The 13,031-nt window shown below is 39.1% G+C and overlaps 1 protein-coding gene across 1 annotated transcript in view; it reads left to right on the forward strand.

Moving 5' to 3' along the window:
* The window catches only part of CFAP95 (cilia and flagella associated protein 95), a 92,372-nt gene that overhangs the window by 22,289 nt on the left and 57,052 nt on the right, over nt 1-13,031 (forward strand). Inside the window, exon 2 of the mRNA XM_022573541.2 lies at nt 4,338-4,446. Coding sequence (XP_022429249.1) covers nt 4,338-4,446 — 109 coding nt within the window. The remainder of the gene's footprint in view (nt 1-4,337; nt 4,447-13,031) is intronic.

Raw genomic sequence — 13,031 nt, forward strand, 5'->3', positions numbered from 1 at the left:
CAATCAGTGTCATGCATATGTATGCTGAGAGTTTTCCCATTCAGCAAGCAGATTTATAATTCCTCTAGAGACAAGTTTTTGTTGCAAAGAACTAGCATCTCTATATGCATAATCACTCCTTTTTTATGTGTGCTTTTGTAGAGTACACTGGGATACTCTTTATTTTTATGGACACATTTGAAAGCCATTGCTTTCAGCATTTATATTAAGGTGACAGTAACAAAACGTAAGAAATTCAATCAATCAATCATTTAAGATTTAATAAGCATTTACAACTTGTTAGTCTTTGTTAGGCACTGAGATCACAAAGATGAGTAAAAAGTGATCCCTGTGTCTAAACGTTCTTAGTCTAATGAAAAGGAAGATTCATTAATGGACAATTATTTTAAAATGTGAAAGGTGGAGAAGTGATAAAGATAATGGTTTCTTTGCAAATCCCCACTTTGCTTCCCCCACTTAGTCATGGGACCACAGAAACTGTAGAGAGTAGCTTGGTCTCCTCTTCTGCAAGGATAATCCTGTGGTCTAACCCCACCTGTCCTCCTCTGGGAACGACCACGATGGCTTGGGGCAGCCTGAGGGGAGCTGCAGATCCCTATCTGAGTATGCTCTGGAGTTGTTTGTTTAGTCCTGCAACTCACTTAAGGATTTATATGTGTTCAGTCAAGGGGAACTTACAGATTTGATTTGATGTGAAATCATCCAACTCTTATGGTAGGAAACTCAAGCTCCCAAAGGACCCCAGATACAGATCCAGAAAGTGCTTTTCACAAGGCTTTACGTGAGACTATGTTAGGCTGGAGAAGACAGGAAATTCAGGATCTAGAGTGTTCAGGTGATTGTAGGATGGGTGGTGGGGAGTTGTCTAGAATGGGACCTGCTCATGCTATCTTTGCCCTACTAGATTCTATTGACCTTAATCCTCTCTGAATCAGTCCAAGTGGCATTTTTGACAGCAGGGTCCTGGTTCCAAGCTCCTTTTTATACAGTTGACAGGTCTGATCCTGTCCTGTCAGCCTTTGCCCCATTTGTAATTCTATTCATATTCATACTATTTCTCCCACAGTAGGGTAGAGAAAGCAAATTTCCTTTCTTGTAATTAAGGATGTCTTACGTAAAGATTTCTCGTATAAAGAAATAGCCACAGCATTTAGCTTTGGGCTTGATAGAGCAAAGTCCTCAGCAGTAACAAGGCTGATTGTCAAGGAAGATTCTGGCCCTGCTGGTAGGAGGTCCTGGAGGCTCTCCTCCCAGCAAGAATGTCAGCCTGTGTCTGCACACCTGACATCAAAAACACAGCTCTCCCTTCAGTTAGTAGCACAGAATACCTATATTCAAGCTGCTTTAGCCTTGAACTGACTGCTGCTGTCAAATTCATGTCTGGGGAAAATTAATATCTGCAGATCCAGTCTGTAGACTAGACCAGTGCTGGTCAATAATGACCTTTTTTACTAATCCAAAGTGATGTACAAACTGTAAAGACAGCGTAACAATGTAGCAAGGTTTTCATATAGCTAAATTTATTCAGCTTAAAAGACTCTAAGATTGTTTTTACTTATCTTTGGTGTTAAAAGTCTCCTTATTAAAGGTGATAGATAGTTATTTTATTTTTAATGTTCCTGTCAAGACAAAATGTTGGCAATTTTAGGTTGGTTTTACAAATTTAAGTGTAAAGTTTTGCTACTCCATGAAATGCTAAGGTTTGGGGACCACTGATCTAAGAATCTGGTACACAGTCATTCTCTAGAGCTTTCTCAACCTTGGTACTTTTGACATTTTGGATCAGATATTTCTTTGTTGTGGTGGGCTGTCCTGTGCACTGTAGGATGTTTAGCAGCATTGCTGGCCTCCACCCACTAGGTGCCAGCAACAACCCACCCCACCCAGATGCAACAACTAAAAATGTCTCCAGACACTGGCAAACTCTCAGGGTGGATTGTAATGGTATATAGGTGGGGTCTGTTATCAATAAGTTTGAAAGTTACTGTTCTAGAGACATTGTAAATTTTATATCATTATATTCATTATTTTCCCATAAAGAATTTTTATTGCAGTAAATGAGAAGTCATGGCAACCATAAATAAATGCAGGTAGCAAGGCAAACAAGGCTATATAAAATGTATATATATATATATATATAAATAACACCTAGATTATTTTTATTTTTATATATATATATATATATATTTGTCTTACAAAGATGCTATAAAACTTAATTGGTATTGACAAAGTATTTAAGAATACCCAACAAAGCATATTTTAGATAGACACAATATTATTACATATAATAATACTTGCATTTTTATGTCACTTTTCACTTGAGACTCTCAATCAATTGATTTGTCCTCAATGTATGATTCTCAGTTCATCTCGGGGAAACTGAGGCACAAGCCAGTGTTCAACTGACATAATAAAGTCAGGGAATAATTAGCCCTCCCGTTTCCTTTATAATACACTAATCATTTTTACTGTTATTATATGTAGCAAATACATATTTAGGATATAGTAAATATATGTTTTATATTTTAACATTTTTTATATATTTTATAATTTTTTAAACATGTATGTTTATTTTTGCTAGGCTGGCAGCCTCTGTGAAGTAGGGACAGGTCTTCAGCTGTGTATCTCTCAGGGCCTGCAGGCTGTGGGCACATCATTTGTGGGCAGCTAGCAGGCATTAGGGAATGCCAACTGCATTAGCTCAGTCCTCCAAAGTTTCATTATAGATTCATGTTTTAATGCTGGGCTTTTGGCTGTTATCTGAGATTGCGGTAAGAAAAGGAACATAACTGAATTTTTTGTAATAATCTAGTTATAATACAACTTAAAATACATGATGGGATAATCAGGCTGCATTCTGACTTTCACGGACACTAATTATCTTTGCCTTCAATAAAAAAAGTTTAAAATGATAATTTATGACTGCTTTGGTATAAAGATGGATATAATTCAAACTGGATTATATTCTTTTTTTTCTGATTTAAAAATGATTAAAACACTCTCCTGGGCCCCTAAAAGTATCACAAGCCCTGGGCACTGTGCCTACAGTGCCTAAAAAAGAGGTGGGGGAGTAGCATGGACATATATACACTACCAAATGTAAAATAGATAGCTAGTGGGAAGCAGCCACATAGCACAGGGAAATCAGCTCGGTGCTTTGTGACCACCTAGAGGGGTGGGATAGGGAGGGTGGGAGGGAGACTCAAGAGAGAGGAGATATGGGGATATATGTATATGTACAGCTGATTCACTTTGTTATACAGCAGAAACTAACACACCACTGTAAAGCAATTATACTCCAATAAAGATGTTTAAAAAAAAAAAAAAAAAGAGGTGGGCCCTGGAAATAATACATTGAAATGTTAACTGGTGCTTTGCCCCTTCGTTCCTATGCTCCTAGGGAGGTGTTCTGGTTTTATTACCTCAGGGAAGAATGACCCAGCAGGCAGCAAAAGAGCCAAATTCTTGGCTTTGGAGTTCAAAAGCTTAGGTTTTAGGATTACACCATAGATTTGGAAGAACAGATGAAGAGCTGGGCTGCCCTCTCCCACAGTAGATGAATAGTTCATGGACTGAAGATGGAGGAGGCCAGAGAAGTTGAGAGCATGTGGATTTGTCTAGTATTTAAGAATACCCAACAAAGCATATTTTAGATAGACACAATATTATTACACATATGTCTTATTTTAGACATGTCTTATTTTAGAATTTATTCCGAAAATAGCTACTTCAGTTGTGGGCCACTTCACCTCCTTTTTCCTTTCCTATCCCCAAATCCCTCCTTTATTATTATCCAACCACCCTTTCAGTCAAGACGTTCAGAATATTTTTTTCCTCTTTCTTCTACATGTTTTAAGAACTGTTTTTCCTTAAGACCCTCTTTCGGAGCAGGAAGCACTGTTATAAATCCATATGAGTAAATATTTTGCTCTCGTTTTGAAAAAAAATTGTAATTAAAATTCATGGTAGAAAAATTTCTAAAGTGGTAAGTTGCCTTTCTAATATACTACATGTCTTATTTTAGAATTTATTTCAGTAACGAATCTACATTATTAAATAAGATTCACTTCATTGGAGTCACTGAATAATTACTGTGTTGGATAAGTATTGTTTTCGTGATACTATTAGTTTTATCACATGTGCTAAATTGTTTTTAGGAAGTAGCCTCAACATTACTTGAAAAGAGATGGGAAATACCTGTCCCAAATCCAGTAAATTTATTATTAGAACAAGGTCACAAATATAGTAAATTTTCATTGCATAATTTTTACAACATTCAAATGCAATACCTGATAAATAAGCTTTATCCCTTAACAGATTCTAATTTTTTTCTTAAGGCACCGTGACAGAGAAACTTATCCCAAAGATTATGATATAGAGGGTCCTGAAGAAGTAAAAAAACTGTGTAATTCAACATATTGGCGACTTGGAACCAACGAACCCCCAGTAAGTAGTAGCTACTAATTTCTTTAAGTCCAGAATCTTCCTCCTAGTAAAACATGAAAACGTAGAGGGAGGAGCACTTTGTCAGTGCTCCTCTTAGCTGTGTTAGTAACTTAGGCAGGTGACCTAGCCACTGTGTGCTTCAGTGACCTTACCTGTAAAATGGGTGTACTTCATAAGGTTATTGGAAAATTAAGTAAAATAAAGCAAAGAAGTGCTTAACTCAAGACCACATAGAAAGTACTCAAGAAATTATTATTATTGTTATGATGCTGTTGCTGCAGCTGCAACATCTTGCTAGATGTCTCCTCTAACCTTCACCATCACCCTGTGAAGTAGGTATTATTATCTCTGTTTTACAACTGGGGAGAATCTCCTAGAGGTTAAGTGGTTTACTCAAAGTCACCCAGCCAGGGAGTGGAAGAGTGAGAATCTGAACCCATCTCTTTGGGTTTCAGGTCTTTTGTACTTGTCTTAAGGGGATGGAATTGTGAGTAATTTAAGCATGCTGTTATTATTCTCATAACATTTGTACAGCTAAGTTACAAAAGGAGTATCCATTGCATAGGTACTTCCTATTTGAATTGCTGTGGGTTACTCCTTGGCTATTTAGGTGTCTGCTCAATCAGTGTGCAGGAACTCAACTCCCTAAAGAGTCCCAAATTGTGTCCTACAATGTCAAGAGTTTTGGGACTAGTTGAAGATTCAGTTCAACCTTATAGGATGGCCTTGGGGCCTGAAGAGCTGGTAATTTGACAAGGATGGATGTGAATGTGTTGAGAAGACTGTGTTTGTATATCATATTCTGCCCCCAAAAGGCTGGGCTACTTTGAAAAAGGGTAAGCCTAGGAAGATCCATAATTCTACTTTGGGAATGGTTCTAGAAAATTCTGTGTTCTCCAGGGTGATGGGAATGAATTAGCTTAGCAGAGTCCATGCTGTTTCCTCCCTTTCTGTTATAGTTTACCATAGACAGAGAACAATAAGGATAGCCTGAAAAATGGGAATATATTATAAAAATACGGCTGCCTGGATGTGGAACAAGGACACTTACAGGAACCAAGGTGGCTCTAAAGCAAGGCATTCTCTCTGTCTCTCTCTCTCTTCTCTCTATCTGACACACACACAATCTCTCTTGGCGTCTCTGTTTCTCTCTGCTCTGTTCTCCTCTTGTCCCACAGCTTAAATCTCAGGGGCATTCTGATGGTTTCCTCAGTTTCAACCCTGCCCTGTTGCCTTTGCACCAGGCTGCCTGATTGGTCATTAGCCAGCACATTGATGGAGCTCTAGAGGCCAATGCCCAACTCAGAAAATAACCACTCTGCCCTGCTCTCCCAAACCCAGCTTACCCTTGCTTTCTTGAGCATGGTGAGGACAAGAACAAGTTGGGCAAGGCAGGCATTGCCTGGCATGCACTTAGCATCTTTGACTCTTAAAAACATTTATTTTTGATAAGTGAAAATCTTCTTGGTCTCTGGATTGTGGGAGGAAGTGAGATGAAGTGAAATATGAGGTGTAGGAACCTCAAATATTCATTCCTTATATTCCATGCATTGTAGCAGTTAAGCCTTAGTTTAATAGAGGATGTACAAATAATATTTACCTTCTTTATGACTTTCGTTCATAGTCATTGAAACCTTGTCGTTCCTCTACCAGGTTTACAGTGTGCATTAGATAGGAATGTTACTGAACCAAACTTGGGTCTGCTTCCCAACATTCAGCAAAGCCAAAATTCAGTTTGAAAATAGAGACAGGATTTTGAAAAAGGTGTGCTGTAAGTCTCATCTGCAAACCCCCTTGGGTTCCTCGTGAAGTTATAGATAAGAGGCTCTGGTGATCTGTCTGAAGCAGCAGAGCAGAAAGAGAGGAACTAGCTACATATACATGAGTGGTGGGGCAAGGATAAGTGAGTATTCAGGCCCAGATGTGGCTTTGGGGGATCAGATATGGGCCATGTAAAAGAGAAAGATGACAGGGAGCCATTTTAGAGCCTGCCCAAGAGCACCTCATGTAGGGATGGAAGAGGGATCAACTGTATTCCTATGGGCTAAGACAGGACATTTAAGTGCAGAAATTGGCATCCTGCATCACAGAACATACCATTGAATGTTCCCAGAAAGGCTCTCAGCTTCTATTAGAACACCCTAAGGAAGTCAGCTTTGAACGTCCTTCAGTACCAGACAGGGTCAGACACAGACACGCCCAGAGGAAACCAAAACAAGATTACATGTCCACTTTTCCTGCATTTGCTTCTCTCCTTCCTCATGTCCCCTCACCCTCATCTTAAACGCTCAAGGAGCCAGAATGAGGTGGTGTATAAGGAAGAAGTCCAACGCGGACAATTGGGAAGAAGCCAACTGAAGTAGACCAGACTAAAACATGCCCAAGGTGGAGGAATGAGAATCTTTCATTTTAAATGAAGTTTTGGCTAGTACATGGGACTGGGCATTTTACTTACCTCAAAAAGGTTCTTCTTGAGACAGAAGTAGCAAGAAGGTTTTTATCAATATATTATCTGAGAGTGACCAGAAAAGTCCTGGAGTCTGTCCTATATTTCATCAAAGAGCATAAAAAAGAATAAGCCCCTCCAAGTAACTATGAATGGGCAGCGATGGAAGAAGAATAAATTTGTTTTCTAATTGTACCTACTTACAAGTCCCACTTGTTCAATGAGCCAGTTGCCCATTTGTGTGTAAAATAGAAGTCTGTTCACATCTCTCTATCCCTTTCCTTTACTTTAGTTTCCTTCATGACACTTCAATGACTGGACATACTTAAGACTTTTTAGTTGTTAATTGTCTTTCTCCCCCTACTAGAATACAAGCTTCATTTGGTCTGTTTTGTTCTCTGCTGTATCTCCCGTTCCCAGAATGGTGTCTGACACATAGTTGGTGCTCAATAAATATTTGTGGAAGGAAGAAGGGAAAGAAGACTGTATTTAACAAACACGTATTGAGGTCCTGTTATTTTGTTAAGTGCTGGGATAAGAAATGTATGCCAAGTTACCATGCTGAGTGCTGGGGTAAGAAACATAATTCAAAGCAAGGTCGCTGTACATCAGGAATTCACAGGCTTATGTGGTTAATGGGTACCTACAACCACAGTGGCAGTGTGCATGATGGATGATAAGATACGGAGAAATAAGGATGCTGTGAGGGGCACTTGAACTGAAATGGATTGATGGGAGGGTCAAGGATGACTTCCTAGGGAATTCCCTGGCGGTCCAGTGGTTAGGACTCTGTGCTTTCACTGCCGAGGACCTGGGTTCACTCCCTGGTTGAGGAACTAAGATCCCACAAGCTGAGCGGTGGTACAGCCAAAAAAAAAAAAAGATGGCTTCCTAGTGGAGGTGACCACCGTGAAGCTCCTGAGGTGAATGCTTAAAGGAGCCATCTGTTGGTGGAATCTGGAAACATACTACCTAAGTTTCAGTAGTGGCATAATCGAATTCCTACCCCAGTGGCCTCTCTGGCTTCAGGAGGCTGAGTGGGGCCATGGATTCACAGCAGAGCAGTAATTTAATTCAAGCCACTGGAGTTTCTCTGATTGTCTTATTCGTCCACGTGATTATAGGAAATAGTGTTTTAAATTCCAATATTTTGTTTCGGTATTTTATTTGGACTTTATTGAGGTACTACTTAGCTATAACAGAGTGAGTCCCATGCAAAATAAATGATCAAGAGTACTTCTATCATTGTTTCTTCATTTGTAAAGTTCCTCACCCAAGGACCCTCACGGCACTACCAAAGGCCCTGTCACAATGACTTACGTAAGACCACTTCTGAGGAAGTGCTGCATGTTGAATCCCATAAACTCAGAAGGACTAAATACAGGGCAGATTTGATGCTGTGTCATAGAAGGTGAGAAATTTTAGATATAAAGGAACAAAGAGGAACTTGAGAAATTTCATTAAACAGATTTTTCTTATACAGCTAATGGATCAATGCCAAGGCATTTTTGGAACTAACAGGACAACACTGATGAGCAAATTAGGCTAGTATTAGTTTTAACAGCATCACAGTCACTTTGGACTTAAAAATGACAAATAAATTAAAAAAGTGTGCTAAAAGTATACAAATGTGTGCTAACATTCATTTTATGAGTAGATGAATACCTAAGTAGTTCTCAAATATGAGCTGTTCTAGTGGATGAAAATACAACATTTAAAAATTAGTGACCCTAGCAGGACAGGAATATAGACACAGACATAGAAAATGGACGTGAGGACACAGGGAGGGGGAAGGGTAAGCTGGGACGAAGTGAGAGAGTGGCATTGACATATATACACTACCAAATGTAAAATAGATAGCTAGTGGGAAGCAGACCAATAGCACAGGGAGATCAGCTTGGTGCTTTGTGTCCACCTAGAGGGGTGGGAGGGAGGGAGACGCAAGAGGCAAGAGACATGGGAACATATGTATATGTATAACTGATTCACTTTGTTATAAAGCAGCAACTAACACACCATTGTAAAGCAATTATACTCCAACAGAGATGTTAAAAAAATAAAAAAGGAAAAATAGATAGCTAGTGGGAAGCAGCCACATAGCACAGGGAGATCAGCTCGGTGCTTTGTGACCACCTAGAAGGGTGGGATAGGGAGGGTGGGAGGGAGACACAAGAGGGAGGGGATATGGTGATATATGTATGTGTATAGCTGATTCACTTTGTTATAAAGCAGAAACTAACACACCACTGTAAGGCAATTATACTCCAATAAAGATGTTAAAAAATAATAAGAGAAATTAAAAAAAATAAAAATTAGTGACCCTAAAAGGGATATAATTATAATGGATCTGAGAAATTCAATTATCATTTACTTAATTTGTTCAGGTATGTTTTTCTTTGATTAACATAGTAGAATAGTATTTTGAGCACTACAATCTTACAGATGCTTCTAGCATTCAGATCTAAGTACCTGAAAGAGGCATATGGATCAAATTGTTGTAAATGGAGTAATTTTAAATGTCAGTGCAGGAGAATCACTTACACCAGGGAAAAGGAAGATATTTAGGGAGAGTGGGCTGTTGAGTCAGGGCTCCCTCTTGCTTCCTATCTCCATAATCTCTGAGTTTGGAGTTGATGCCACAGGTTCCAGCATTCTCTCCTGGATCTACTTTGGATTGTCTATTCCAATATCAGCACAATTGCATCTGCCTTTCCTGTTTTGGGAATTCTGTATAAATTTTGGCCAACTTGAGTGTACTTTCCTTATGCTGTAACTATGGGCTTATTAATTCTATCAAGTATCTTCTTTGTCATTTCTAGGGAATTTGGAACATGAATGAAATGAGACATCTGCCATTTTGATTCCATTACCCTCCTTTGCAACTCTTTTTCTATATCAATAATCATGCCCTAATTTAACTTTTAGAGAAACTAGATTTTAATATTTCATGTATATCAGTTTGCTTAAGCAGGTATAACTGTTAGGTTGAACAAATGGCACTCAAAAGGTGCAGTCACACACACAGACATACACACACACACACACACACACACACACACACATTCTTTGCCTCCGTTGTCTATTCACCCTACTTTGTGGAATTAGTTCTTTCTCTACCCCTGGATAAGATCTTGTGCAATTTCCATAATTTTTATTGTCACTCTCAGATAATTAAAAGTCTTTCGGTCACATTTCAATAATGAAAATATCTCATCAAAATGATGAATTTTATTTAAGGTTAAAGATTTTCTTCTCCTCCAGCTAGAGTCTGCTCCAGGCCAGGGAAGTCTGCAGAGGAATGTGTGTGTAGAAGGAGGGTTAGCTGATTTTCTATTTCTTTGCTTAGTCTGCTCCGTCCTTCCCTCAGACAACTAGACAAATAAAAGGCCCTCTTGTGATTATTCTACTAATATTAATTACTTAACTGAGACTGCTTCTGTGACAAGCAGTGGTTTTGTTATCTGAAAGTGACCAGAAGAAAATATGGCACTTGTCCATAATTTATCTCTTCTAGGTGCAGGGAAAGAACCATCCTGTAAAGGCTAACTGGAACCGGCAGTAAAGAAAAATAATGAAATTTTTTTTTGCACCCCGTAAGTCTCAGTTGTTCAAAATAATGATGGGAAGAGGGACTCTCTGCTTCTCTTGGATCCTTTAAATAATCTGTATGTGGTACTACTGTGTTCACTTAGACATGAAAGTAGAGCCACAAAAACAGAAAACAGGACAAAACTACTGCTGAGAAATAAGAATAGCCTTTTGGATGAGTTTTAAAGGTAAAGACTTTTAACAAAGTATCTGTATTACTTTTTGATGATGACTTTTTTGGCAGTGGTAGGGGAAGTGCTGTTTAACAGGATAAAATAAGGCTCTTCCTCAATTATGACTGAAGATCTAAGATAAAAGATGCCAACTTCTCCATTTCATAATGAGAACATGCAGAGCATTTGGGCGGTAACTGGTTTTGAAACTCTTGATCTCTCATCCACGTTGAAGGTTAAAAAAAAAAGGAAAAAAGAAAGAAAATGTTGAAATTGAAGAGACCTGGATGAGAGTATTTGGAATTTGGGGGAGTCATTTGGAGGGGTGTACATGCTGGGTCCCATCCCTCTTGTCCCCACTGGGTGGGGGTGGAAGCATGTCCTGCTCATCAAGCTATAGTGTGGGGCCTGAACATTATCAGACAGGCAATTTGATAAATGTTTCCCCTGAAGTCAGGGGACTAGGTGGATTGGGATCTGACTTGTTCCTGAAGCAGCCTGTGGCATCAGAGGGGAGACTTGACTTGAGAATTACCTGCACTTCTGTCAGTATGGGTCAGAGGAGCATGCTTTCAGGGAACCCTATAGGGAAGCCAAAAAAGAAATATCAATTGGGCATCATTTGAAATGAATCTTGCCAAGAGAGATTCTGCCAGGGGGTAAGTCATCCTCAGCACAAAGAGGCCGGTTACACTCAAATGTGGAAATTGAGGGGAAGCCCTAAGTGACTTGCTCTTTTCCTGTACCTGTTACCCAGGTTATATGTTTACTGGGTTTTCTTTTTTTTAAAAATAAATTTATTTATTTTTGGCTGTGTTGATTCTTCGTTGCTGCACGCGGGCTTTCTCTAGTTGCGTTGAGCAGGGGGCTACTCTTCGTTGTGCTGCATGGGCTTCTCATTGTAGTGGCTTCTCTTGTTGTGGACCACGAGCTCTAGGTGCACAGGCTTCGGTAGTTGTGGTGCACGGGCTTGGTTGCTCCGCGGCATGTGGGATCTTCCCAGACCAGGGCTCGAACCCATGTACCCTGCATTGGCAGGCAGATTCCTAACCACTGTGTCACCAGGGAAGTCCCTGGGTTTTCTTAAGTGTAGCACATATAGGAAGAGTTCATCTTGGAAGATTAGAAATTGGGACTTAAAAAAATTGATACTCAGGAAAATGGGGAAAAGAATGATATCATGAAGTGCACATCCTGTACACACATTAGATATCTTTTATACTACCATTTGACTCAAAGTAGATTTTATTATGCAAATTAAATGGAAACTTTAGTGATTAGCCTGTGAGTTGGTGCTGTGTTAATTTAGCTATCTCACATATCAAATTGCCAATCTCCAGTTTGTGATATATATATAAAGCCCCAAAGACTTTTAAACATATGGAAGTGCTTTTATAAATTATCCACCCTATGTCAGGTTATGAACATTTCTAGACCAAAGTGATTTTTTACATTAAGATGGTGTAGGATTAGGTTTGCCTATGTGCAACAGAAACCAAAAATCAACAGTGGCTCTGCACATAAGGTTTTATTCTTTTTTTTTTTTTTTTTTGTAGATAGTTATATTTCTTTTTTTTTTTCTAAACATCTTTATTGGGGTATAATTGCTTTACAATGGTGTGTTAGTTTCTGCTTTATAACAAAGTGAATCAGTTATACATATACGTATGTTCCCATATGTCTTCCCTCTTGCGTCTCCCTCCCTCCCACTCTCCCTATCAGGTTTTATTCTTTTATGTAAAAAGTCTAGAGGATAGCAGGCCAGGACTGGTATGAAATTTCCATAAATTGTCAGAGACCTACTGCTTCTTGCTCTGCCATCCCTTGTGTAGGGCCCAATATGGCTGCTGGAAACCTGTCATTATGTCCACATTCCATGCAGCAAGAAGAGAAACAGAAGCAGGACCTTTCCTGGAGGTTGTATATATTTATTCCATTTATGCCCTGCTGTCCAGAACCAGTCACTGGTCATATCTGTGTATAAGGGAGACTAGAAAATGTAGTCTGAAACCTCACGGGCCCAGCTAAAATTTGGGTGTTCTATTATTGATGAAGATGGGAAGTCTAATATTGGGGAATAACATTTACCTCTGATACAGGAAACACAGAGGTTAAGAGTGGGCTCTGTCTTGTTTATGGTTTCCTTTGCTGTGCAAAAGCTTTTAAGTTTCATTAGGTCCCAGTTGTTTATTTTTGTTTTTATCTCCATTTCTCTAGGAGGTGGGTCAAACAGGATCTTGCTATGATTTATGTCATAGAGTGTTCTGCCTATGTTTTCCTCTAAGAGTTTGATAGTGTCTGGCCTTACATTTAGGTCTTTAATCCATTTTGATTTTATTTTTGTGTATGGTGTTAAGGAGTGTTCTAATTTCATACTT

The sequence above is a fragment of the Delphinapterus leucas genome, chromosome 6 (genome assembly GCF_059928025.1).
Source record: "Delphinapterus leucas isolate spDelLeu-1000000601 "Yukka" chromosome 6, BTC_Dleu_Yukka2, whole genome shotgun sequence".
Lineage (NCBI taxonomy): Eukaryota > Metazoa > Chordata > Mammalia > Artiodactyla > Monodontidae > Delphinapterus > Delphinapterus leucas.